The 27,572-nt window shown below is 44.0% G+C and overlaps 1 protein-coding gene across 3 annotated transcripts; it reads left to right on the top strand.

Annotated features, from left to right (window-relative positions):
- The first annotated feature begins 3,426 nt into the window (after nt 1-3,426).
- LOC126177027 (cuticle protein 16.5-like) lies at nt 3,427-27,572 on the top strand. Of its 3 annotated transcripts, none has more exons than XR_007535738.1 (2): nt 3,427-3,571; nt 3,711-3,873. XR_007535738.1 is itself a non-coding variant. In XM_049924259.1 (2 exons), exons 1-2 carry the CDS (start codon nt 3,560-3,562, stop codon nt 27,485-27,487), a joined length of 468 nt encoding a protein of 155 aa, XP_049780216.1. In that variant the 5' UTR covers nt 3,518-3,559; the 3' UTR covers nt 27,488-27,572. The 3 variants fall into 3 exon arrangements, 2 of the variants coding, with proteins under 2 accessions (XP_049780216.1, XP_049780215.1); XM_049924259.1 differs by lacking the exon at nt 3,711-3,873 and adding an exon at nt 27,032-27,572 and having other exon boundaries at nt 3,518-3,571; XM_049924258.1 differs by lacking the exons at nt 3,427-3,571; nt 3,711-3,873 and adding exons at nt 26,378-26,530; nt 27,032-27,572.

Below are 27,572 nucleotides of genomic sequence, written 5' to 3' on the forward strand. Positions count from 1 at the left end.
TCGTGTGTAGACCGTCAAATCCTGCCTATGTCCAAGCAAATCTCAACATGTCCTGGAATTTTGGAGAGCGAAGTTGATTATGTGTGAGTGCCTGAACTTTGATAATTGTCTGAAAATAAAAAATTAAACTTTTCGCTCGAAGGTAGACTTGAACCAAGGAACTTTGGTTCCGCAGCTGCTCTCGCTAACCACGGGGCCACGGCGCTCCTGAGTTACATCTATCCATGATATTGCCTATCTTCCACATGGACTACTCAGTTTGTATATTTTGCTTGTTTTTTCATAGTTCCACACAACTTCTTCCTGTTTTCTCGATTGATCTGTGTTCAGTTTTTCAAGGCCTATCCACTGTGCCAACTTATAACTAAATCTGAGGGGTGTGTGCGATGGGGAGGTTCCCTTGTCAGTATGGCTTTAAATAGCGGAGCTCAGCGCGTACTCGCCAGTACTACTACAGTGGCACTCACCTGAAGGTGGCCAGAAGACTCTGTGCGAAATATCGCGGTAGGACGTTACTGATATCCGGCAGTTCTCCCGTGTTATTATGGAACAATCAGTATGCCGGGAAAGCTTTAAACATCATTACGCATATATCCAGCAACGTTATTTGTCATCTATTTCTACGTATACAAAATTCATATCAGTGGTATTTCATTAAAAATGAAAATAGCTTCATAAGTTTCTGTCTCGACAGAACCCAATAAACTGTGTTGCATTTTATCAAAATCCGTCTGGCTGTACTGCCGCGACATAATACGAAATTGTTAAGAAAATTACAAATGCGCCAGCCTGCTTGCAGCGTTGTTCCTCAGAGCGCGTGCAATTTGCGCTGGCGGTGATTATGCTCACACTGCCGTGGATGCTGGATATCCTCCCGCCAGTTAGCGAGCAAGGCTCTCTGTGGTTCGACCGGCTCTTGCATCAGGTGGTCAGGGTGTACAGGTCACAACCCGCCTGAACTGTATCACGGTGGTATTCAGCCTGAGGTTCTTGTTTATCGGCTTGTGTGAGTTGTTTTTCTGCAACACCTAACATCGCAGAGTGCTGAAGGTCCAGCTGCAGTCGTACCCTTGCTTAACTTCCCTGCGTAAACCATATTAATTGATGTGGGTTCCCGAAAACTGACAGCAAGTGAGATTTTTATATAAAATTACCTTCGTTGTATGTTGTAGAAAGCGAGTGATAAGTCTAGACACACAGAGTGAAAATTTTAAGTAACAACTAATAGGTAATATATCGTCGCTATCACTGAAGCTTTCATCATTCATTGCAATCGGGTGCTGTTCCGATTATTGCCCTATTAACAATCATATACAACCGTTCGCTCGACGAAAGATCCGTACTGAAAGACTGGAACGTTCCACGGGTCACACCAATTTTCAAGAAAGGTAGCTGGAGTAATCCACAAAATTACAGGCCCATATCGTTAACGTCGATATGCAGCAGGATTTTGGAACATATATTGTGTTCGAACATTATGAATTACCTCGAAGAAAACCGCCTATTGACACACAGTCAACATGGGTTTTTGATAATATTGTTCCTGTGAACACACAACTAGCTCTTTATTCACATGACGTGTGGAGTGCTATTAACAAGGGATTCCGCATTTATTGATTTCCGGAAGGCTTTTGACACTGCAGCACACAAGCGGCTCGTAGTGAAATTGGGTGCTTATGGAATATCGTCTCAGTTATGTGACTGGATTTGTGATTTCCTGTCACAGAGGTCACAGTTCGTAGTAATTGACGGAAAGTCATCGAGTAAAACAGAAGTGATTTCGGGCGTTCCCCAAGGTAGTTTTATAGGCACTTTGCTGTTCCTTATCTATATAAACGATTTGGTAGACAATCTTCGGTTGTTTGCAGATGACTAATAAAGTCATCAGAAGATCAAAACAAACTGAAAAACGATTTAGAAAAGATATCTGAATGGTGCGAGAAATGGCAGTTTGATCGTAAATAACGCTAAGTGTGAGGTCATCCACATGAGTGCTAAAAGGAACTCGTTAAACTTGGGTTACACGGTAAATCAGTCTAATCTAAAAGCCGTAAATTCAACTAAATACCTAGGTACTACAATTACGAACAACTTAAATTGGAAGGAACACGTAGACAATGTTGTGGGAAAGGCTAACCAAAGACTGCTTTTTATTGGCAGGACACTTAGAACATGTAACAGACCTACTAAGGAGAATGCCTACACTACGATTGTCCGTCCTCTTTTAGAATACTGCTGTGAAAAGTGGGATCCTTACCAGATAGCACTGACGGAGTACATCGAAAAAGTTGAATGAAAGGCAGCACGTTATGTGTTATCGTGAAATATGGGAGAGAGTGTCACAGAAATGATACAGGATTTGGGCTGGACACCATTAAAAGTAAGGCGTTTTTCGTTGCGACGGAATGTCCTCACGAAATTCCGCTTTCTCCGCCAAATGCGAAAATATTTTGTTGACACCGACCTACATAGGGATTAACGATCGCCACGAGAAAATAAGGGAAATCCAAGTTCGGACGGAAAGATATAGGTGTTCATTCCTTCCGCGCGCTAAACGACATTGGAATAATAGAGAATTGTGAAGGTGGTTCGATAAACCCTCTGCCAGGCACTTACATGTGATTTGCAGGGTATCCATGTAAATGTAGATGTAGATTTGATTCAGTTCAGGTAACAATGGTGTTATTACAGGCTACATGCGGGACACTGCAAACGGAATTTCTTACTGACTTATGGACGAAATGCGAAACGATACCAGATATTACATTAAGCTATACGACGTGGCTAATGAAGTACGTCAACATTCGCGATTGCTCTATTTTGCTTAACTTATTATTTTGTTTGCAGGATTTTCACATCGACATAATTTCGTTTTCATTGGTCGAGCACAACTAGATGCTGCATACTGACCCTTTTTTCCATTACGATGATGATGAGGATGAGGTCCCATACTCCTTGACAGGGTGTAAAGGACTGTGCGGGAGACCCGCACTGCCGACTAGGCAAGGTCCTAACGGAGGTGGTTTGATATTGCCTTGCTCCGACCGTAATGGGGACGAATCATGAAAATGATGATGAAGGACACACAACATCCAGTCCCCTGCCGGGAATCGAACACCGGCCCCTAGCGTGGTAGGTGGTAACGCTACGGAGGCGGACGTCATTCTTTCATACATACTTATTAAGAGGTTCTTACATTGAAACACTGAATGCCAGGCAACACAGCACCACCACACGTCGTACTCTATTCCGCCATCGTGACGTATTAGTCGAGCAAATATCACACTTGGATCAGAACGTCAGCAGAGATACGTAGAACATGGGGTGTATTGAAACCTCGTCCGTTCAGGAGAACCTCTAGGTCAGTGCAGCGTGCGGAACAAATCCGCCGGGTACGAGACAACGCCCAGCACGGGACCTCACGCAAGGCCACGGCGTGAGGAGCGCTCCTTTCACGTCAGGTGACGCGCGCTGGTCCGGCCGTGTATAAAAGCCATGCCCAACACAGCAGAGGCACATTTCGGCAGCAGCAGTAGCAGCAGCAACAACTCCCTCAGCCATGAACACCCTGGTACGTACAGCTAGCGCTGTGTGTAGACCGTCATAATTCACTGGATCAACGAACTGGGTACCTCCGTATGGAGGACTTCTGATTTAGGGAATTAACTGAGTAGTAAAGCACTGCCTAACGATACTTTTACGAATTTCAGATCGTCCTGAGCGCCGTCCTGGCCGTGGCCGTGGCTAAGCCCGGCTACCTGGGCGCCGCCCCCGCCGCAGTCGTCGCCCCCGCGGCCTACGCCGCCCCTGCGGTGGTGGCCGCCCCCGTGCACGCCGGCTACGCCGCCTACGGCCCCGCCCCCGTCGCCGTGCGCTCCGACGGCTACCTGGCTGACACCCCTGACGTTGCCGTCACGAAGGCCGCCCACCTGACCGCCGTCGCCCAGACCCAGGCCCGTGACGCCGTCGTCAACGGCGCCGCCGCCCTGGCCGCCCACGCCGCCCACGCCTACGCCGCCCACGCTTACGCCGCCCCCGCTGTGGCGTACGCAGCTCCCGCTGCCGTGGCTTACGCCGCACACGCTGCCTACGCCGCCCCCGCTGCCTACGCCGCCCCTGGCGCTCTCGCCGCTGCTGCCCACCTCCACGCTAAGGCTGCTCTGCTGGGCTGAAATGTCATCCTGAACAACGTTCCTTTGTGAATAATGTATATATTATACAATATTAATAATAAACTATGGCAATGAAACTGTCTTGTGTTGTACTTTCCATTTTTTTTATACTGTCTGTTTAACTATCAGAATTGTCTACAGTTTCCATAGAGACAGAATATGCATATTCACCCCTCCAGATCTGAACAAAAATTCTGTAAACTAATATAGAGTTAGGAAGCATATTCTTACGCCGATACTACAAAGATGAAGCACGTATGAAATAAAACAACAGAGACAGCGGCCGCGGCCCGTTGTTCGCATGAAATGCACATAAGGGGTGTCCATGACAACTGAGAGCAAAGTTAATTTGGAAATCTATACAGCTTAATCCAAGATAACAATACACATAGATTCAGAATGCTGTACACTGATCATAGATTGTTTTATGAACATCATTCAGCGTAAAAGAGAACACAGTTTATGAAACGTCCCCTTAGAAAAATTATAAATGACTGTGCTTAAACTGACACACAATATTTTCAACGGAACGCAATCTGACTTTCAAAAATCCCTACAAAAGAATGGCCCTGACTAACAATAACCTATACCTTTCATGAATCACTTACGTCACAAAAATCTTCGTTACTCAAACTACTGCAATACAGCGTGCGCCAATACTGCCAGCTGAATAAAAGATTCAAACTACTGAAGGCACTAACTCCTGATAGGCATAGTTCGCAAATGAAAGATTTTGATAGAGAACAAACAATGTATTTACCTTAATAGTGTTTAAAAGACCCGTGGTGTAGGGGCAGCGTCATTTGATTCATAATCCATATATATATATATATATATATATATATATATATATATATATATATATATATATATATAACTCCGCCATCTCTCTCCCCACATCCACCACTGCTGGCGGCTCACCTCCAGATGCGCAACGCTACGCGCTGTTCACATCGAACTGCCCAACACTACAAAAGCGAATATTACAACAATGCCAACCAGCCACAGACTGCACACAGCACAGCCAGTGATTTTCATACAGAGCGCTACGTGGCGTTACCAATATAAAAACCTATGCAGCCTAGTTACATGTTTACTAGTTTGTAAACGCTTACAAATCCCTGAGTATGTGACGTGCAGAGGAACTTCACGTAATGACCTGGATCATAAAAATAATTTAAATAATTTGACGCACTTTACAGAGCGTTCGGAAAGTCAGAACTTCCAGTACTTGCAGAAGGAATGAATACACCATACACACATCAATAAACGGTTTGCATCACGTCGCTTCCGAGAGTTCCCGAACCTGTACAGAAAATTTTAATAGAGATCAACATAAACATCATTTGCTCCCTTTTTTTATGAAAACCACACATTGCATGTTGTACCAGCATACAGCGAGACCTTCAGAGGTGTTGGTCCAGATTGCTGAACACACCAGCACCTCCAATACCCTGTAGCGCTTCCTCTTGCATTGATGCGTGCTTGTATTCGCCGTGGCATACTATCCACAAGTTCATCAATGCACTGTTGGTCTAGATTGTCCCACTACTCATCGGCGATTCGGCGTAGACCCTCAGAGTGGTTGGTGGGTCACGTCGTCCATAAACAGCTCTTTTCAGTCTATCCTAGTCATTTTCGATAGGGTTCACGTCTGGAAAACATGCTGGCCACTCTAATCGAGCGATTTCGTTACCCTGAAGGAAGTCATTCACAAGATGTACAAGATTGGGGAGCGAATTGTCGCCCATGGAGACAAATGCCTCGCCAATATGCTGTCGATATGGTTCCACTGTCCGTCGGAGAATGGCATTCACGTATCGCACAGCCGTTACGCCGCCTTCCATGACCACCAGCGGCGTACGTCGGCCCCACATAATGCCACCCCTAAACATCAGGGAACCTCCACCTTGCTGCAGTCGCTGAACAGTATCAAGTTGCCTCCAAACACGTCTGCGACTATTGTCTGTTTGAAGGCATACGCGACAATCATCGGTGAACAGAACGTGATGCCAATCCTGAGCAGTTCATTCGATATGTTGTTGGACCCATCTGTACCGTGTTGTATGGTGTCGTGGCTGCAAAGATGGTCCTCGCCATGGACGTCGGGAGTGAAGTTGCGCATCATGAAGCGTATTGCGCACAGTTTGAGTCGTAACACGACGTCCTGTCGCTGCACCATAAGCATTATTCAGCATGGTGGCGATGCTGTCAGTGTTCCTCCGAGCCATAATCCGCAGGTAGCGGTCATTCACTGCACTAGTAGACCTTGGGCGGCCTGGGCGAGGCATGTCATCGACAGTTCCTGTCTCTCTATATCTCCTCCATGTCCAAACATCATTACTTTGTTTCACTCCTAGATGCCTGGACACTTTCCTTGTTGTGAGCCCTTTCTGGTACAAAGTAACAATGCGGACGCGATCGAACTCCGGTTTTGACAGCCTAGGCGTTGTTGAATTACAGACAACGCGAGCCGTGTACCTCCTTCCTGGCCTTCATCGTGGAATGACTGGAACTGATCGGCTGTCGGGCTCTCTCCGTCTAATAGGCGCTGCTCATGCATTGTTGTTTAAATCTTTGGATAGGTTTAGTGACATCTACGAACTATCAACTGGACTGTGTCTGTGATACAATATCCACAGTGAACGTCTATCTTCAGGAGTTCTGATGTACATATTTTGAACAGTAACCTATGTCCGCAAACGTACTGTTTCCGTTCTACGGCGGTTTCAATTCACAGGTTTCACTCATCCACTTCTCCTTGAAGAACTGAAGTAGGCGTGACACCGTACCATTATTAGGTAGCAATTCGAATGGGTCATTGGATTTAACTCCTATGGACTACTTCTCGTGGAGTCATATGCAAAGTTTAACTCACGGGACTGCTATAGAGACAGAGGAAAATCTGGCCGCTGCACTAGAAAATGAAAAGTACGTGGTGGAATGGAGAGTGTGTACCAGAACGTGCTTCGTAAGAACTATGTCTGTAACAACTTTTGTGGTCGCCACTTCGAACCACTGTTGTAATCAGTACTGTTCTCTAAGTAAAGTATGCTGGGTTCTTCTTTCTTTCAGAATAATATAAATATGTACTGTTTAAGTGAACTTAACTGATAAATAATGTTTCGTTATATTTCCTTTCCAATTTTTACCTAATAATTGTACGGCGTTACACCTAATTCAGACATGAAGCAGAAGTGAGTCAGTTAAACTTCTTCACTGAAAGCGTCCTAGAACGGAGACTGTACGCTTCCGGACATGAGTTGCTATTCAGACCAGTCCTTGTTCACTCCCCTCTACAAATACTAGACGTTTGTAAAGTCTACGACATTATTGAGGTCAGTTTTAGCTACCAGTACAGGAGAGAGGATTTAAAACATGGAGAAGTGGCACGAGCTTCAGATCTAAAATTGAGAATAAATATTTGTGTCATATGAAAATGAGTTATGGTACCGTGTACGCACGATCGCCTTAAGTAAACGGCTTTTAGTTCCATGTGGAATAACGAATATTAAGAGACGAAATAAATATTACGTTGCAGTAATGCAGGGTAGAAGTCATGAGTATATTGACTGCTGGTGACAGAAGGAGAGCGAAAGTAAAACAAGAAGAAGAGTTTCATTGTAATTGTAAGTAACCGATAGAGTGTAAAGCATCAAATAAAAGAAATATTGTCTTTCAGATTAGTTATGAGTTAAATAAGAAATTTCATACTTTTGAACGTAAACGGTGAACTGAGTGGTTTTAAGTAATAGAACCCAATACGTTGTGTTTTGCGACGAGTGCTCATCGGAGACAAACGTATCGTCAGGTGGGCCCCAGGAAAGTGACCAGTCTTGTTTCCTATGTACAGAAACGATCTGATGGATACGGTTAGCAGCATTTGCTAGGTATTTACATTAGATTCTAAATTTTACTGGTTGTTGAGCTCCTTAGCTACGGCTTATATTATTTTAAGAAATACAGCAACCAGCTAATTTTTATCTATTTTTATTGATACCATTATGTGTTTCGAGCTTTTACCCACCTTCAGTTGGCGTAGTACATGTGTAACATTGAGTTAGCCCTTTGCTAAAACATCGACTTCAGTTTGTGTTCTGCAGATGCCTTTCTATCCTGCTTGTCGTTGCTCCAGTTTTTCGCATTTATGAAAGTCGCAAAAAAACATTTTCTTTGCATATGGCACAAAAACAGCGCAGTATCCACCATGTAGCCCGGCAAATGAAGATGGGTGAAAGTTCGAAACGCGTCTTGGCATAAATAAAAGTGCCTAACGAAGTGGCTCATTGCCGTATTTGTTGAAATAATACTGCGACTGTTGACGGATGACGGCATGGTGTATGAGGAATTGTCGTCCTTGACTGTCTGTAGGACGATAAATGATCACTTGGAAATATTTTTTATTCTGTTCGATGAACAGCAGCTTCCTGTAAATATGAGTAAATTTTAGTTAACGCTGAGGAGTAGGAAAACAGTTGTGTTATAATACAGTATTAGTAGTAACTGCTTGTCATGACACTTAAAGCGATTAAATATCTAGCCGTGACGTCGCAAAGTGACAAGAAATGGAACGAGCACATCCGGTCGGTCGTGGGCAAGGCGAATGGTCTACTTCGATACATTGGGAGAAATCTAGTAATCTGTAGTTCATCTCTGAAGGAGAGCACTAGTACAAGGGGAATTCAATAAGTAATGCAACACACTTTTTCTGTAAGCAGGTTCGTTTTATTCTCGATTCCAATACACCATATTATTCGCCATTCTTTTGACTATAAAACATTATTTTCAATGTGTTCTCCCTTCAATGCTACGACCCTTATGCGACCTTAGTGGCCGGCCGCGGTGGCCGTGCGGTTCTGGCGCTGCAGTCCGGAACCGCGGGACTGCTACGGTCACAGGTTCGAATGCTGCCTCGAGCATGGGTGTGTGTGATTCCCTTAGGTTAGTTAGGTTTAAGTAGTTCTAAGTTCTAGGGGACTTATGACCTAAGATGTTGAGTCCCATAGTGCTCAGAGCCATTTGAACGACCTTGCTGGGTCTGTTTTTTTTTTTTTTTTTTTTTGCAAAAACAGACATAATGTCTTATGGGATAACAGCAATCAGTGATTTTATAATGTTGCTTAAAATCCGTCTTGATTGCAAAAAAAAATTTTTTTTTAATTATTCATATGACCGGTTTCGGTTCATTCAGAACCATCTTCAGATCTTATATTTTCGTTACAGCAGTAACCCGTCCAAATCCAGCAACTTTCACATGCTACGTCACTGGGTCTGTATGCGCACATTGTACCACTTTACAGGTCGACGTCGGAACCAACGCCTTGCTGCATCAGTAACCTCCCCGTCATCCACGTAATGCTTCCCGCGGAATGCATCCTTCATTGGCCAAAACAGACGGCAGTCGGAAGACGAGAGGTCCGGTCTGTAGAGTGGATTATAAGGAAGGGTCCAATTAAGTTTTGTGAGTTCATCTCGAGTGGGCTGACACGTATGAGGCCTTGCATTGTCATAGAGAAGGAGAAGTTCGTTTGCATTTTTATGGTGGCGATTACGCTGAAGTCGTTCCTCCAATTGCGTGAGGGTGCCATAATACACTTCAGAGTTGATCGTTGGACCATGGAAGAGGACATCAAATGGAATAACTTCTTCATAGTCCCAGAGTGTCGCCGCCATGACTTTACCGGCTGCGGGGGTCTGGATAGATGTCTACCTGGCAGATTGAAACTGTGTGCCCGACCGAGACTCGAACTCGGGACCTTTGCCTTTCGCGGGCAAGTGCTCTACCATCTGAGCTACCGAAGCACGACTCATGACCGGTCCTCACAGCTCGGTAGCTCAGATGGTAGAGCACTTGCCCGCGAAAGGCAAAGGTCCCGAGTTCGAGTCTCGGTCGGGCACACAGTTTTAATCTGCCAGGAAGTTTCATATCAGCACACACTCCGCTGCAGAGTGAAAATCTCATTCTGGAAACATCCCCAGGCTGTGGCTAAGCCATGTCTCCGCAGTATCCTTTCTTTCAGGAGTGCTAGTTCTGCAAGGTTCGCAGGAGAGCTTCTGTAAAGTTTGGAAGGTAGGAGACGAGATACTGGCAGAAGTAAAGCTGTGAGGACCGGGCGTGGGTTGTGCTTCGGTAGCTCAGATGATAGAGCACTTACCCGCGAAAGGCAAAGGTCCCGAGTTCGAGTCTCGGTCGGGCACACAGTTTTAATCTGCCAGGAAGTTTCATATCAGCGTACACTCCGCTGCAGAGTGAAAATCTCATTCTGGGTAGATGTCTACCTATTACTCATTACGATCCTCTTCAACGGTCGGCGGTCTCTGTCAGTCAACAGACGAGGTCGGCCTGCACGCTTTTGTGCTGTACGTGTCACTTCAAGTTTCCACTCCAGTATTACTTCGGAAACAGTGGACCTAGAGATGTTCAGGAGTGTGGAAATCTCGCGTACAGATGTATGAGACAAGTGGCACCCAATCACCTGGCCACGTTCGAAGTCCTTGAGTTCTGCGGAGTCACCCACTCTGCACTCTCACGATGTCTAATGACTACTGAAGTCTCTGATATGGAGTACCTGACATTAGGTGGCAGCACACTCCACCTAATACGAATAACGTATGTTTTTGGGGTTGTCCGGATACTTTTGATCACATAGTGTATGATGTAGATGTAGCTGTAGATGTAGATGTAACACGTATCATTTATAAATAAGTAGATGGCACCACAAATAGATAACCACAGTACAAAAATAATCCCTACAACCCTTACAGAGATTTGCCTAAAACAACAGTTTATTAGCTACCACTTCTTGAGCGCATAGACTGAGAGGCTGCTATGACGACTTTGACCAATCACAATATGGTCATTGGTGGACCTTCATTACGGGACCTTAAACTCTAATCATCGTCCTACGAATGTGGCTAACAGCTTAAAGCTGTCGGCTGCGTTTGGATCACGTTTTTCTAGAGTGACAAGGAATGGCAGCGTCGGAATATCCGCGAGGGTACATCTGTGTGTCTATACATACACATAAAAATCGTCGCTTGGCTATCAAAGACGCGAAACGTACATTCACATATGTTAAATTTACACGAAAGCTCATTGTTTCCCTTTCAATTCACGATTATTGTGGTACATGTGATGTTTTAACTTTAAGTACGACTTTTGTCGACGTTATATGGTGATGAATGGTTTTCATTTGTATTCTGGTTGTCACAAATAGAGACGATACAAAATTTAGGGAAGTACGGGCGGCCTACCCAGAAGCCACGTGTTTTTAGAGTTTGACAGAAATGAAAGTGCCGGAAGCAAGGTTCGTAAAAGGCGGAGAGAATGCCAGGGTGAGTAATCCGTTGTCGGCGTGACACCTGGCTTCCTGGACCAGTTCCCAGTAGCGCGAGGTGAGGCTGGTATTCATTCCAAGCAGCGCCGCGCGCTGGACAAGGTCGGCGGCCAGCTGCCGCTCCAGGGGCCGTCGACACCGCCAGGCTTGGCAGCTCACCAAGATGCGCTCCGAAGAATCATCACTACCTGTTTCTTCGGTACTTTCACCTCTGGCAGCGGCACACGAGCAAGTAATACTGTGCAGCAATCCATCCGCAATTAAAAGGGGAAATAGAGACGCCGTCTAGTCACTAGATTCAATCTAATGGCTGTCGTCCGTTTTCGAGGGTCTTCCTGAAATACAGAGTAATCCAAATGATTTGCTCTTCGTACATCCATAGTTCAAAAGAAGGACAGTAGGACGTCAGATAGTATAAATTTATATTAAAAATCTAGAAAGTCCCCCAGCTGTATTTAAGGTGTCGATTTTATTTCGGCAACTAGTTTCAACGTTGTAACAACGTCAACTTCAGGCCCATACACTTGTTGACGTCAACTGCGTGCGGCTGATACCAGAAGTCAGTGGTGAGATATGGACGTGCTCCGTGTGTGAAGATAACGTTGTTACAACGTTGTAACAAGTTGCCAAAATAAAATCGACACCTTAAATGCAGCTGGAGGAATTTCATTTTTAATATAAATTGAATTTCTGGTGCGTAACGGCCTCAGCTGATGACATGATAAACTGAATATCCAACAGTCCTCGTTCCATTTCATTCAGAAACCACGAGCAGAAAACGCAGAAGTTCGCCTGAACATATTAACTCCGGCACAGCAGGAAATTTGTAAGGATGCAGATACAACTCCATTTTGATAATGTTTCGACACGACCAGCTCTTAATTTTCACCGGCACTGACGAACAGACTTTCTCAAAGGCTTCACTTCAGACTAGCAATATTTTCTCATGTTAGAACTCTTTTCGTATAATTATAGTTTTTATTCGCTACAGGGACCATCTCGAGCCATTTGGCTACCTTGTTTTTCCTTGCTTTCGTTGCTGGAGGTTTTGGCAAAACAGTTTCACCCGTAAACTCCTGTTTAAAGGGTTCCGTACACGTTTTCCACAAAATGTCCTTCGCATAGCTGTCGACAATAAACACGGGCTGGCTTATCATGAGCATAATTTTGTGTTGCATCCCACTGGTCACTAAAGACGTCTGCTCTTCTTACTCGTGACTAGTGCATCGAAATCTCGGTTTCCAGCGTTTTCTGTAATGGACAGTTCTCCTGATCATTAACAGGGACAGTTTCTGCGTTAGTCTTATAAATATTATCCTGACAGCTTTTATTTTATCCACCCGGTATATACAAATAGTGACACTGTTTCCCTTAATTCCTTGGTGTATAAAGACGCATCTCTTTCGTCTGAACGAGCGTAAAGATGCGTTGTGCAACTTAGTGGTATGGCTGATAATATGCAGATGATTACGTAAATAAAATAAAATGAAGAGCGATAACTGTTGAAAACGGCCTATTCTCAATTATCATGAAGGCCACCTCCACACTTACCGTCATCGTCACTGAACCACTGCCGGTCCCTCACGCAATGAGTCTCTGTGGTCAGGTTCGAGAAATCACACATGACTATGGTGCACTTACATGACATACACTGAGGATGAAAATTTCTTGCAGCTTACTCTCGGCTGTGGAGATGTGTAAAGAAGACAATTTCTTCTTGTAAACACGATGAGGGAGACTACTCACTTGATACTGAACTGAATGGCTTCGTAAAAAGAACGGTAATCTTTGTTTACAAACACGTTAAAGTATTTATGAAAAGAACGTTCAAAGAATTCAGTGTGTTGGTTACAATAATACTAATTTTGGCTTTGAACCAGTAAAAAAATTTACTAATTTACCACTAAGATGTTCCAGTGATTCAAAGAATATTTCTTTGTCTCAGTCCTGTTTTCTTGTAAAGAAACAAAAAATTCCTTGTCATGAAACTTAGGAGAATTGGTACGATGTGGAACTGTCGGAAATCCAGCATTCACTCTTTTTGCTTCCAGTGTTTGAAGGAGACAATGCATATGTGTGTTATAACCTTAATAATGTAGCTGTAATTACTGGAATCTGTATTTTCCACCTAATACTTCATCTTCTTCACCATGTTAGATAAAAAAATTCTAACAAGTAACTGCATTATCTTGTCTTGGGTGGTAGTGTCGCTATAAAGACAGTGACTGTAGTTGTGTCTCCATGACATCGATGCCTTAGTCGTTGTGGGTGTGACATGATATACCCACTTACCGCAAACTGCGAAGACACGGTGTAGGAATACTGGAGGTGCGAGCACATTACTTAGAATCTATTCTCGTCTGATAGTGAGAGTTGCCACGGTAGCAATCGAGAACACGTTTTCAGTGCAATATATTGTTTATGGTATCCATACGCCACCAATGAACATATTGATCACGTGAGCAATGTGCCTCGCATGAAGGAAACGATCGGCTTGTATCAGCCACTTGTCACGGCACACGTTGCCATGTGAGGTGGACGTGCTGGCCATCTTAAGTCCTCCGCTCGTCACATCCATCTGCTGTCGCCTTATCAAATTCCTGGCATCATAATCTCGCCTCTTAACGTGACATTACATTTTATCGGTATACTGCCTCTACCTAACAATGACTTGCGGTTAATTGTTATACGCAAACACCTTAATACATTTCATGTTTCACTCGCCAATACTGCATGTGTCAGTTGTGTATCGAAGTGGAGCGTCACAACTATCTCCTTCTGTAGGCGGCGTTTGACTGTGCCGTCTGTCTAACAATGGAATTCAAGTCGAACAGGGTCTTTTATACACCAGTGAGAACTGTTGTCATCTCATTTAATGCACCGCCTTCGTATATCGAGAGTTATTCATAACCCAGAGAAATATATCAGAAAGGAGAATTCAAGTTCTTCTTCCTCCTTAGTGTTCAAACCTAAGGTCGCACTGCATCCGTTCCACTCTTTTGCCTGTCTACGTCTTTCATTTCCCCACACGTAGCGCATCCCATACGATAATCAGCTGCACGTATGTCATCCCTCTTTAGTTATAAAGAAATTTCACCGTTATCTGTTGCTTTCCTAATCTGTAGGTCTTTAACCCTAGAGCACTAAACAGGAGAAAATGTTGCATTGCTACAAAACCATCGTAAATTTTACCATTCCAAATTTTACTCAATGGAAGTCGTAATTTATAGGTTATGCACTAGTTAATTACAGTTATTAGAACTCATGTTGTATGTTACGTACGAAATAAGTACAACATGTCTTACTTTATGCTCTATAATGACAATTTTACAGCTCAAAATGTTATTCGAAAAGAAGTCACAATTTATGTTACGTGCCAACTCCAAGAGTATTTTACACACAAACTTAATAGAGAGTCTCTGCTTTAAACACTGTTATTACAGTCTAAGCAAGACATAGCTCTGTGTTATGCACAAATTACTCTATATCAGTGATTACAAAATGTCGTTGTTATTCTTCGTGTGATCGAAGGACAAAATGAGCATATTTTTCTCCCTTGTGGCTGTTGTTTTCTTCAATAAATTCGCTATTGTCTGTGTCGTTATCAGCTTCTTCAAGCAAATCACCCTGTAGGTTACTGTCAAAATCAACATCAGCACCAAAAATACTGCTGTAATTTCAGTAGCACAAGACGAGAGCCAAGATGACAGAAACTAAGCCATCACCTAACTGTGACTGCTTGATATTTCGCCTAAGTTGCAAACAATAAAACAAATATGCCGACTATCAGAAACGAAGCACACCACCAATGTCAGGAAACCGTTGGAGTCGCACAGACAGCCTTTGTTAACAACTGTGTTCGCCATGAAGGTACTAAAAAGCATGTGTCGCTCTTGTATACTGATTGGCAGCGACCGCAAAGAGATACCAATAAGTGCAGCAAATTTTACTAGGGCTTAGTAATCCTATGTTAATATTGTTCTAAAATTCCTCTCGCAGCTGTGAAAATATGACCGTCGTGTGACAGCTGGTGCGCAACTGAGCTGGAGAGGATTACTGGAGCGTTTCATCATTTAATTTTTCAAATTTTCCACTGCTGGTATCGGCTTGCGAAGGCAGAGTTCCGTTCAGGGCCGCAGCTCACACATTGCGCAGCTGCTACGGGACGTAGGTCAGACGCCTCTGTTAGTGAACGGTTCTCAGCATGTGACCCTGCGTCAACCGCAGGCCGCTGAATTCCAGCACCGCTGGGAGACAAGGACGGGACACAACAGCGCCCGTCGGCCTTTCCAGGCTATGCAGCGGCACCTGCACTTTTAAAAGCACCTTCCGATTTAAGATATCACTAGCTTCAATCGATACGTGAGTACTCCAAGGGCCTGTTACAGGGCCGGTGCTGCTTGCAAATAAATGATGTTGCGGAGAAAGTCAGAGGCTCCATGAGGCTTTTCGCAGACCATTGTCTTGCCTTTAGCAACGTTCTCACAGCACAACATTGTAACTATATGCAGAAGAAACTGCGGAGGATTGGCGGTTGATACAGGGAGTAGCAATTGATCCTCAGCGCAAATAGCTGTAACATGCTACGTGTAAACAAACGTATCCTACTATGCGCAAACAGGTGAAGAGAGCAATCACGTCCAGTCACGCTTCTGTTGACAAACTAGTGGGACAGCAACAACCGTGTAATCTCTTTCTCTCTATTCGTTTAGTCGGTTCCGACTCTTCGTGACCCCATGAAACAAATCACGCCAATTTTTCCTGTCTTGCACTTTCTCCCGTAGACCTTCCAGGTTGGAACACATTGCTTCTGTGATGCCATCGATCCATCTCATCCTCTGACGTCCTCTTCTTCTAGTTCCTTCAATCTTCCCCAGCATTAATGTCTTTTTCCAGCGAGGCATGCCTTCGCATTGTGTGCCCAAAGTAGGTGAGCATTTGTTTTAACATTAGACCTTCCAGGGACAAATCTGGTTTAATTTGCTCCAATATTGATCTATTGGTTCTCTTTGCAGTCCATGGAACTCTAAGAAGTTTCCTCCAACACCACAATTCGAAGGAGTCAATTCTTCGCCTTTCAGCCTTTCTAATGGTCCAGGTCTCACATCCATACATCACAAATGGAAAGACCATAGCCCTCACAATACGGATCTTTGTTGCTGGTGTTATATCTCTGGACCTTATAACCTTGTTAAGGTTTGACATCGCCTGTCTACCGAGCAACAGGCGTCTCCGGATTTCATGGCTGCAGTCGCCGTCAGCAGAGATTTGGGAACCGAGATAACTGAATGTGGTCACTACCTCCATGGTTTCTCCTGCTATATCCCACGAATTGGTAGGTGTAGTTGCCATAATTTTCGTTTTCTTCACATTCAGCATAAGACCGGCCTTTTCACTTTCGTCTTTCACCTTCAGTAAGAGTGTTCTCAATTCTTTACTTTCTGCCAACAGGATCGTATCATCTGCGTACCTGAGGTTGTTTACATTTATTCCAGCTATTTTAATTCCTGTTTCTCCTTCATCTAACCGTGTAATACCTATCAGCAACCATACGGAGCGACCGAAAGTGCAGTGACCACGTACAGTACATTACAAGAAAAGAACACACACTGCATGAAGCCTTTGTAAAACGTCGCGGTCATGTTCTGCACTTATAATGAAACTGTCATCTTGACCGAAAATGTTTATTTTATTTCTTCCTTACGCGTTTCGGTACTATGCCAGTGTCACAGTATAAGAACACTGTTGATACGAAGTATCGCATCCAACTTACTCCTATTGAGCGTAAGTAAATGTAAATGTCGTGTGACTAGGGCCTCCCGTCGGGTAGACCGTTCACCGAGTGCAAGTCCTTCGATCTGACGCCACTTCGGCGACTTGCGCGTCGATGGGGATGAAATGATGGTGATTAGGACAACACAACACCCAGTTCCTGAGCGGAGAATATCTCCGACCCAGCTGGGAATCGAACCCGGGCCTTTAGGATTGACGTTCAGCTACCGGGAACGGACTTGAGCGTAAGTTAAATGGAGTAATGCCGAAACGCGTCAAAGAAGAAACTAAATAAAATTTTTTTGGTTCAAGAAAAATGGTTCAAATGACTCTGAGCACTATGGGACTCAACTGCTGTGGTCATAAGTCCCCTAGAACTTAGAACTACTTAAACCTAACTAACCTAAGGACACACATCCAAGCCCGAGGCAGGATTACAACCTGCGACCGTAGCGGTCGTGCGGTTCCAGACTGTAGCGCCTTTAACCGCTCGGCCACTCCGGCCGGCTAAAATTTTTTTTTTTTGGCCGAGGCTAGAGTGTCATTATATAGGTAAGGTAAGAGTATAACTGGCTGTTATTAACTGGAAGAAGGTTAAGGAACTGTAATTCGTCGACGAAAGAAAGCGCTCAAAAAGCCCTTGCAAGATCGTTTATTGAGTGTTGCCCATCTTTTTGGAACCGTTGCCAGGTTGTATGAATTGAGGACGTAGAGAATATCCAAAGAAGATGGGCGGGATCCGTCTCTTGATCGCTTAGACAGCACGAGGGCATTACGGATGTTCCGGCGTAACCATAAGCGCCGGCTCGAAGATGAAGAACGCAAGAGAAGGCTGTGAGAGGACGTCAGCCAATAGCCTGCTGACTGGGACCGCACCACGACAGGAGCGGCCTTATAACAATATGTTTACTTTTCTGCATTAACATACAGCAGAGAAAAGCACATAATGATATATATTGTATTTCATTGGTCAGGAATTTTACTCCGACTGTGTGCGTCTGTTTCTTGTTGAATCGTATGATCAGTTGGAAGTTGCTTTACAGAGGAGGGTAAATGATTATTGAAAATATAATTGTTTTTCAGTAGTTCAACATGAATTTCCTAAGGGACCGAAGTTTATCATGCATTTACCAGTAGACTAAGGTGCGGAGAAAATATTTCGCCGTATGCAACTTTCGTCCGATTTCGACGAACCAGTTCGTGACTGTGAACCATCAAACTTTGCAGAAACAAAAGAAAATAAAATACATATGGTCATGAAGTAGTGAGACATAGCTTAGATACTTAAAAATTAGTCCATACACAAGATCCATTCAACTTTGAATTTAAGGCAATCAATAGATAACGAATGTTCCCTTTTTTTCCCCTTTTTGAAAGCAGTTGATTTATCCACTACTGGCTTGCTAGGCCTATCGCAGCTTCACCAGAGCCCCGTTAGCCGTCACGTTTCAGGGTTCCCATAGGGCCTTCTCAGCTACCGTAGCGGTCCTGGGGCACACGAAGTCCCCGCTGTACATCGCCCCTATAGGCAGTCCCCTACTTTGTGCCGTTGCCCATCTCCCACGACTTGGACGAGGGGTTGGACTTATGGGAGACAAATTCCTGCATGGTTCAAGCTGGAAAATGGGCTGCGACAGGGAAGTGCACTTTCGCCTTTATTGTTTATTATTGTTATGGATGAAATCCTACAGCAAGTATCAGATGCAATTGGAGATCATAAAATGAAAGCAGTGCTTTTTGCCGATGACCTGATGTTATGGGGAAATTGCGAGAAGGAGGTGTAAGAGCAGTTAGATGCATGGGAGGCAACGGCAGCACAATATGGAATGCATTTCTCTGCAAAGAAAAGTGAAATAATCGTCACAACAAGGAAGAAGAATAGGCCAAATGTGGATATAACTTGTGGAGGGGAAAAACTACAAGTGGTAGAGAACTTCAAGTACCTGGGAAGAGTGATTCAAAGTAAGGGGGGAAACGCAATGGAAATAAATGAAAGGTGCAGAAAAGCAGGGCAGTTCTACAAATGTATTAGGGGGCTTATTTGGAGCAAGGAGGTGCCACAGAAATCCAAGGGAATTATATACCGAACCTACTTTGTCCCCATATTGGCATACGGAAGTGAGACATGGGTAATGCACAAAAGCGACAAAAGTAGAATACAGGCTAGTGAAATGAAGTTCCAGAGGAGCAGGTTGGGTGTAACAAGACGAGACAGATTGCGAAATGTGTATGTGAGGGAAAGACTAAAGGAGGAACCAGTACAGGACAGGATAGAAAAATCAAGACTGCAGTGGTATGGACACATGAAGAGAATGGATGAGGGAAGAATTCCAAAGAGGATGTTTGATCTGCAACTGGAGGGGAAGAGGCCCAGAGGAAGAGCAAGGGATAGATGGGTGAAGGGAGTGAAGGAATGTGCGATAAGAAGAGGAGAGAACTGGACGAAGGTGGAAGAGGGGGAATGGTGGAAAGACAGAACACGATGGAGAGGCTTGTGTTCCCGACAGACCCAGCCAGTGGCTGGAAACTGTCCAAGATGATGATGATTATGAATAGATAACGAACTTACATCCTTTGACATTTCCAGATACACGTCGCCTCTCACATAAATCTACTGCTATGCAGTATGGCACTTTCACATTACACTAAAATAATATTTTTTGAACAATAATAATACGGTGGCAAGATATGCGTGTCCGACAAAAATTACAAGAGACAGAAGAGTGAGTAACTGTTCATCGAGAATATCACGTACATCAAAAGAGTGTGTTAAAGTGTTCTTCTTTTGTCCGCCTTTCGCGCAGCGGCTTTCAGTCAGTAGCTCACTGCATCTCTGGCGGCGCTTCCACAATAAACACGTCACGTCACAGGACGTTATTTGCTAACTGTAGCTCTTGCCGAGCAACCGCTCGGTCTGTGAATGATTTAAAATTGTAGGGCAATCACATAATGTTACAGCCTCTACAAGAAGAGAATATAAGCGCCGGTCCTGCCTGCCTCGGCCGCACATTACTACACCGGTACTAGCAGACCGGCACAGTAGAAAACGGACACCCGTGGAGCAGTTGTTAGTGATCCATAACCAATGCTTACATGGACATTGTATATAGTGAAGGACATTCACTGTTTGCATGTCGCCCATCGCTTGCGACAACTTCTTGTAAATACAAAGTTAAGTATCATCAATGTACTTTATCGTAATAAAACAATTAATGTGATTGCTTGAGTTATTGTATAGCCATCCAAGAAAGCAGCATCCTTTAGGCACCGTATAAGAGACGGGTAGGCAGGACTCCAGAAGGGAAATGTGTGAAATGACCACAACGAACTAACCAGAGAGATTAACAGTTCAAGCGGAGAATTATCTACAGCGGTTCCTCCTACGCCCCATTCACGAATGGAATAAAGAAGCGGGGAAAAGATGGTGGTACCAAGGGTGCACGTTGCCACACACCGAAAGTTGACCTGCTGAGTATGGACACGCGCGTAGGCTTCTGCACAAACACACATACTGAATGTGACGAACTGCTGTCCAAAAAAGAGGAAGTTTTCCAGACTCATTGTGACAAATGAACAATATGGCAGACAGATGAGAATGCTTTTGTGCTACCAGTCATTAATTTACTCTCGCTACTAAGCGGGATGACATTTTTCTTATTTCATAGACACATTCAATATTCGCTTTTACACTTATTTTAACTTTCTGCCACGACAGTCTTACGAAATTTTCAATTGTTCAAAATGTGTGTGAAATCTTATGGGACTTAACTGCTAAGGTCATCAGTCCCTAAGCTTACACTCTACTTAATCTAAACTATCCTAAGGACAAACACACACACCCTTGCCCGAGGGTGGACTCGAACCTCCGCCGGGACCAGCCGCACAGTCCATGGCTGCAGCGCCCTACACAGCTCGGCTAGTCCCGCGCGGCCAATTTTCAATTCATCCAATAGGATGTATAGGCGGTGGAACTACTCACGTAGCTAATAGATCCATTCCGTACGAAATGTTTCTGCCGTACTAGCTGTACCCATGAACTACTATCTAGTGTCATTACGATTATGACTTATGAGGCCTTTCCGAAATGTGTTCAAGAACCTTCCATCTCATTCGTTGCAACTGCAAGGCAGTGGATGAAGTCGTAGTTCTGCCATAAACCGTGGAGTATTACTATACTTCTTCTCCTGCACTTCAAGTATTAAGCGTTAGCCTGTTACTGTGCCCGTCTCTTTGTTGGCATTCCCAGCAAGCGTTGACCTACTGGATTATAATTTATAACTTTATAAAGTAGTCATTTGCAGTTCATTCTGTCGAGATGTTCACTTCATTTTCTTCTCTTGTCTTCAATTTGTTTCTTACTTTAATGTTTAATTACTTCTTAATGTCGATGTATGTTAATCATTCTGCTCTGGTACAGCCATCACAAACCTAAGAAACCGCATTTCTACTGCCTGGATCTTACTTTCTCGTCGTTTGTAAACGACCCACGACTCACGTACTTTCCCTACACTTCTTTAAGTTATTCTTCTTCTTTAGTGTTCAACCCTGAGGTTGGTTTGCACCAGTAAGGCGTTGTACTATTGTGTCTGCCTTTCTCATTCATACGATACTGCAGTGCCTGTATTATTTTGATTACGAATGCATGTCCAAAACAACTTTGCATCGTAATCAGAATCGTACTGAAACTGCAATGTCTCATTTCTCTGCCCATACTGGGCAAGGGACTTTCAAGTAAAACTTTGACCTGTACGGGAATTTACGTAATGGATGTACGAGTATAGGTCGTAGACGCACGATTGATGACATGTGGACATATGGAAGTTTGGGTCGGACCGTGGGTCGTACACTGATAGCCAAATGGTATGCTGGCTTGGTAGGTCAAAGGCCTGCTCGCCCTCTGTAATAAAAAACTGAGTAAAGGAATCAACGATCAACCTGAGCGGACGTCTTGTGACGTCCGCCCAGACCAAACACAACGAACAATACCGAACAAAATGAAAAAATAAAAAAGGAAAAAGAAAGGGAAAAAAATGGCAAGGCGGCCGCACGAGATAAGTGGGAAATCCGGGTTCGAGCTGATGGTAGTCCGTATTCGCAATTGCGAGTTCATTTGCTGTGTTTCTCATTCGTTTTCGCTTACGTAGCGCGTCCCACATATTATTTTATAAAAGTTCATTCGTGTTATTATTTATGTCTGACTCTTTTTGGGTTTACAGCAGCATCTTCAAGTGGACTAAATATATCAACGGTACACCTAGCTGTCATCTCCAGGTATTTTTGCTGCCTTTAACTTTGGAGGAAGAGGGTGGTAAATGTGTAAGTAGGCTGTTTAGATTTTTATATGGGTAATGCCACGTAGCGCTCTATATGAAAAACACTGGCTGTGCTGTGTGCAGTATGTGGCTAGTTTGCATTGTTGTCTGCCATTGTTGTCATGAACTGCTACAGCTGGATGTGAACAGCGCGTAGCGTTGGGCAGTTGGAGGTGAGCCGCCAGCAGTGGTGGACGTGTGGAGAGAGATGGCGGAGTTTTGATAATCTGTAAGACTGAATGTCAATTATGAATATTAAGGTAAATACATTGTTTGTTCTCTATTAATATCTTTCATTTGCTAACTATCCCTATCAGTAGTTAGTACCTTCAGTGGTTTGAATCTTTTATTTAGCTGGCAGTAGTGGCGCTCGCTGTTTTGCAGTAGCTTGAGTAGCGAAGATTTTTGTGAGGTAAGTGATTTGTAAAAGGTATAGGTTAAAGTTAGTCAGGGCCATTGTTTTGTAGGGATTTTTGATAGTCAGATTGCGTTGCGCTAATTATTGTGTGCCAGGTTAAGCACAGTCTTGTACAATTGTTCTAAGTGGACGTTTCACATGTAAAATTGTTCAAAGGGGACGTTTCATAAGGCTGTTTAGATTTTTATATGGGTAATGCCACGTAGCGCTCTATATGAAAAACACTGGCTGTGCTGTGTGCAGTATGTGGCTAGTTTGCATTGTTGTCTGCCATTGTTGTCATGAACTGCTACAGCTGGATGTGAACAGCGCGTAGCGTTGGGCAGTTGGAGGTGAGCCGCCAGCAGTGGTGGACGTGTGGAGAGAGATGGCGGAGTTTTGATAATCTGTAAGACTGAATGTCAATTATGAATATTAAGGTAAATACATTGTTTGTTCTCTATTAATATCTTTCATTTGCTAACTATCCCTATCAGTAGTTAGTACCTTCAGTGGTTTGAATCTTTTATTTAGCTGGCAGTAGTGGCGCTCGCTGTTTTGCAGTAGCTTGAGTAGCGAAGATTTTTGTGAGGTAAGTGATTTGTAAAAGGTATAGGTTAAAGTTAGTCAGGGCCATTGTTTTGTAGGGATTTTTGATAGTCAGATTGCGTTGCGCTAATTATTGTGTGCCAGGTTAAGCACAGTCTTGTACAATTGTTCTAAGTGGACGTTTCACATGTAAAATTGTTCAAAGGGGACGTTTCAAATGCAGATAGTGGAACATTTTTGCTTCTTCTGTTGAAGAACTTAGGTGAACACTCTGCTTATTACGTTTCCAAATTCTGCTACTTTGTAGCCCATACCTTTATGCTACACGTGTGTGACAACATATACCATATCTTCACTACTCCTTATCACAGAGACTGTTGTATTACGAGGAGTCCGATCGTCTCAAGCAGTGCTGTAACTATACACCACCGAATACTGTTACTTTGGTTCTGCTAAAACGGTAGGTTAACCTGCTGCTACCATTGTGACTTTCGTAGCAAGTTTTCCACTAACGCAAGAGAGCATTACTGACGGAGAGAGACAGTCGGTCTGTCGGCGAGGTGTGACATAACACTGCAGTAGCGATACAGAACTGTCGTCTGCAGCCTCTGTGCGCCACACACTCTTAACATGTCAGTTTTCTCATGATTCCGGTTTCGAATCGAGGGACACATCAAAGATATGCACTCTTTAGTATTAAAGCAGATAAATTTTATTTTTTGATAAGAGTGTAACTAGTTTTTAGTTCTAACGATGTCATTTTTAAATCCTGTTCCTTTGGCATTGTACTCAGTTTGTACCTTGAAGCACACGTGAAATGTATATTGTTTGACTAGCCAGCAGTTATCAAATATTTTCCCTCTTATCACAGACTATCTTGCGAAATATTTTATTTGCATTGCCATATAAGTATGATGAAATCAATATCGATTAAACGAAAACTGGAAAATACTTTCTAATCATAACTGCTCCTGAATTCTGTTTGCTTTGTAGGAAATATATAGTTCCACGAGTTGTAACATGGTTACTGAGTAGGCACAGCTCTGGACGAATAAATAATATTGTCTAACCAGTAATTACAAAACGTTAAAAGGCAAATAAATTCGGTCCATAACTTCCATCTTTAAACCTGAATATAGGAAAAAGTGCTAACGCACACAAACAACTTATGTGAGTATGATACAGTGCAAATACACAATTAAGTCAAATAGCCTACGTCTTGTTGTGTAAAAAGCAAAGGGAAGCATGTGAGACATTTACAACGTTACGTTAAGACTGAGTCTGTTACAGTCTATAACCTAATTTTAATATCGTATGATCATGACATGTTTCCTATTATATTGCGTTCTATTCGCTTCTTTACTTTTTACGCAAGATGACATGGCTATTTGGCTAATTCCTATCTTTGGGCTGTACAATGCTCAGGTATCTTAGTCAGATATGTTAGCATTCTTGAAATCAGGCCTGAAGATAGTTATTACAGACTGCAATGAATTACATGTTCAAGTTTTTCCGTTAGTAACTGGGAATAAATAGAAAGTAAAATTGATCAAACGTATAGAATGTAAATGCCATCTGCGAACACATCAGGTGTCCGATGAATTCTCAGAAACTGTTGTGGGGATTTCCAAATCGTCACGTTTCAGTGCGCGCGTTACTGGAAAAATTTGTTAACCTGAGAAGCGACTTTATTGACGAATTATCGTGTCGATACATTCGTGATACGCCAAGAAACATAGCAGCCAGCCGTTACGACGGTGAATGACTCACCGCACAATCACCACAATCTAAAAACAGCGCCATTGCAAATCGTTTCTATCCGTTAATTTACGCTTTTAACGTTAAAAGTCTAGTAGGTAGTTCTTACTCGAGTACATGTCTTTTCAGCTGTAAGGAGCATAGGCTATGGTGCACTGAAGGAGAAATACACGTGCGCACACACTACACACACACACACACACACACACACACACACACACGTACAGCCTGCTAGGAGCTGCCGTAGCTAAGACTGACGTATTACTCACACCGACTACGTCGTTGAATAGTCGCGCATTCGCAGTGGGGCCGACATGTGAAATGACTGGCACGGAAATGAAGTCAGGTCGTGCTGATTGATGTAGTTGGTCAGATCATATTGCCCATGACTTCTTCGAAGCGAACTTAATCATATTTATACTGACTCGCTCTTCTCAAATAACGTCTGAAGTCTACCGCGCCACAAAATTTCCTATTACAAACACGAATAGGTCCCACAAAGAAATATGATTGATTTTGTTTACTTGTATGGACAAACATGACAATCGACATCGAATATTTAATACCGATATGTATACCACTGCTCAGGCTCAATTAATAAACACTAAAATCCACTATATCCTATGCCTGACACAATAGCGTATCCTCTGCATAATCTCTATTCCTCAACTCCTTCACATTGCAGAGTAAGTTGTGTACTCTCAGAAACTATGTACCCTGTACGCTAATCATTTATGTATTGAATGAATCCATGGCAGAGCCTTTTTGATGGTAACTGTAAATGTATTACTATGGTAATAGCGTGTAGCGAAGGATACGTACGCAGTGTGTCTCTGCATAGCAGGGAAGAGGAAAGCCCGATATAAAGAAGATCAAGTTTAATCCTTGAGACATCAACAAGGGTTCAATTAAAACGTATTTGTGTACACAGCTGGAGCCTTTTGTGACTTAAGTTTCGCAAATAAACATCACAAGCACTACAGCAAGAAGTCCACCTTTTTTCACGAATCGGCAGCTCGGCGCACCACACGGAACTAGGCCCGGTGGTCAAGAGACAACGCCCAACACAGGACCTCACGCAAGGTCAGGCCGCGAGGAACATGACTTTCACGTCGGATGCAGATGACGCATGCTGGACAGCCTGTGTATATAAACCGTCGCGGTCCAAGGCAGAGGCACATTTCGGCAGCAGCAGTAGCAGCAGCAGCAACCCTCCCAGCCATGAACACCCTGGTAAGTGCAGCCAAAGTAATGTCATATTCATAAAAACTATCTTTCTAAATCGCACTTCATTTCTTCAAATAGATAGCACGTATAGGCAAACGGTCATCGACAGATAAATAAGTGCACAGTATTACGTCAAATGGTACAGAAACGTACTGAGTAAACACCAGTGTGAGCTTATCGTTCCAAATAGTACATGATCGTTCCGAACAAACACCAATATGAGCTTTTACTTCGTACGATCGTGTACTGTTTGACGTAATCGATGTACTAACTGATGATGGCAGTCTGCCGAAACGCGTTACCCATTTGAACAAACAAAATGCGATCTAGACAGACCACATTAGTGTAACGCATCGTGATCGCAGAACTGTACAAAAACTTCCCGTCTTTCATTAGCAATGCCAGACACTAATATTTAATCACTTGTCAATTTTGCGTCAAGTCAGTTTTCCGTAAGAGGAAATGAAAAGATGTAGCCCCTTCCGACGAAATTTTTCTGTATTTCAGATCGTCCTTAGCGCCATCCTGGCCGTCGCCGTGGCTAAGCCCGGCTACCTGGGCGCCGCCCCCGCCGCAGTCGTCGCCCCCGCGGCCTACGCCGCCCCCGCGGTGGTGGCCGCCCCCGTGCACGCCGGCTACGCCGCCTACGGCCCCGCCCCCGTCGCCGTGCGCTCCGACGGCTACCTGGCTGACACCCCTGACGTCGCCGTCACGAAGGCCGCCCACCTGACCGCCGTCGCCCAGACTCAGGCCCGTGACGCCGTCGTCAACGGCGCAGCCGCCCTGGCCGCCCACGCCGCCCACGCCTACGCTGCTCACGCTTACGCCGCCCCCGCCTACGCCGCCCACGCCTACGCCGCCCCCGCTGTGGCTTACGCCGCACCCGCTCCCCTGGCATACGCCGCTCCTGGCGCCCTCGCCGCCGCCGCCCACCTCCACGCTAAGGCTGCTCTCCTGGGCTGAAATGTCTCTGAACAAGCTTCCATCTATGAAATCTTCTTTATCTGTCTTGTATAAAAATTAATAAAAATGATAAAGTCATCAAATA

The sequence above is a fragment of the Schistocerca cancellata genome, chromosome 3, assembly GCF_023864275.1.
Source record: "Schistocerca cancellata isolate TAMUIC-IGC-003103 chromosome 3, iqSchCanc2.1, whole genome shotgun sequence".
NCBI classification, from domain to species: Eukaryota; Metazoa; Arthropoda; class Insecta; order Orthoptera; family Acrididae; genus Schistocerca; species Schistocerca cancellata.

What these genes read in the sequence shown, in the direction of transcription:
- LOC126177027 (XM_049924258.1), top strand. Translation starts at nt 26,414, where the DNA reads ATGCAGATGACGCATGCTGGACAGCCTGTGTATATAAACCGTCGCGGT. An exon ending in TCCCAGCCATGAACACCCTG is followed by an intron (nt 26,531 to 27,031) that starts GTAAGTGCAGCC and finishes TCTGTATTTCAG; the next exon opens with ATCGTCCTTAGCGCCATCCT.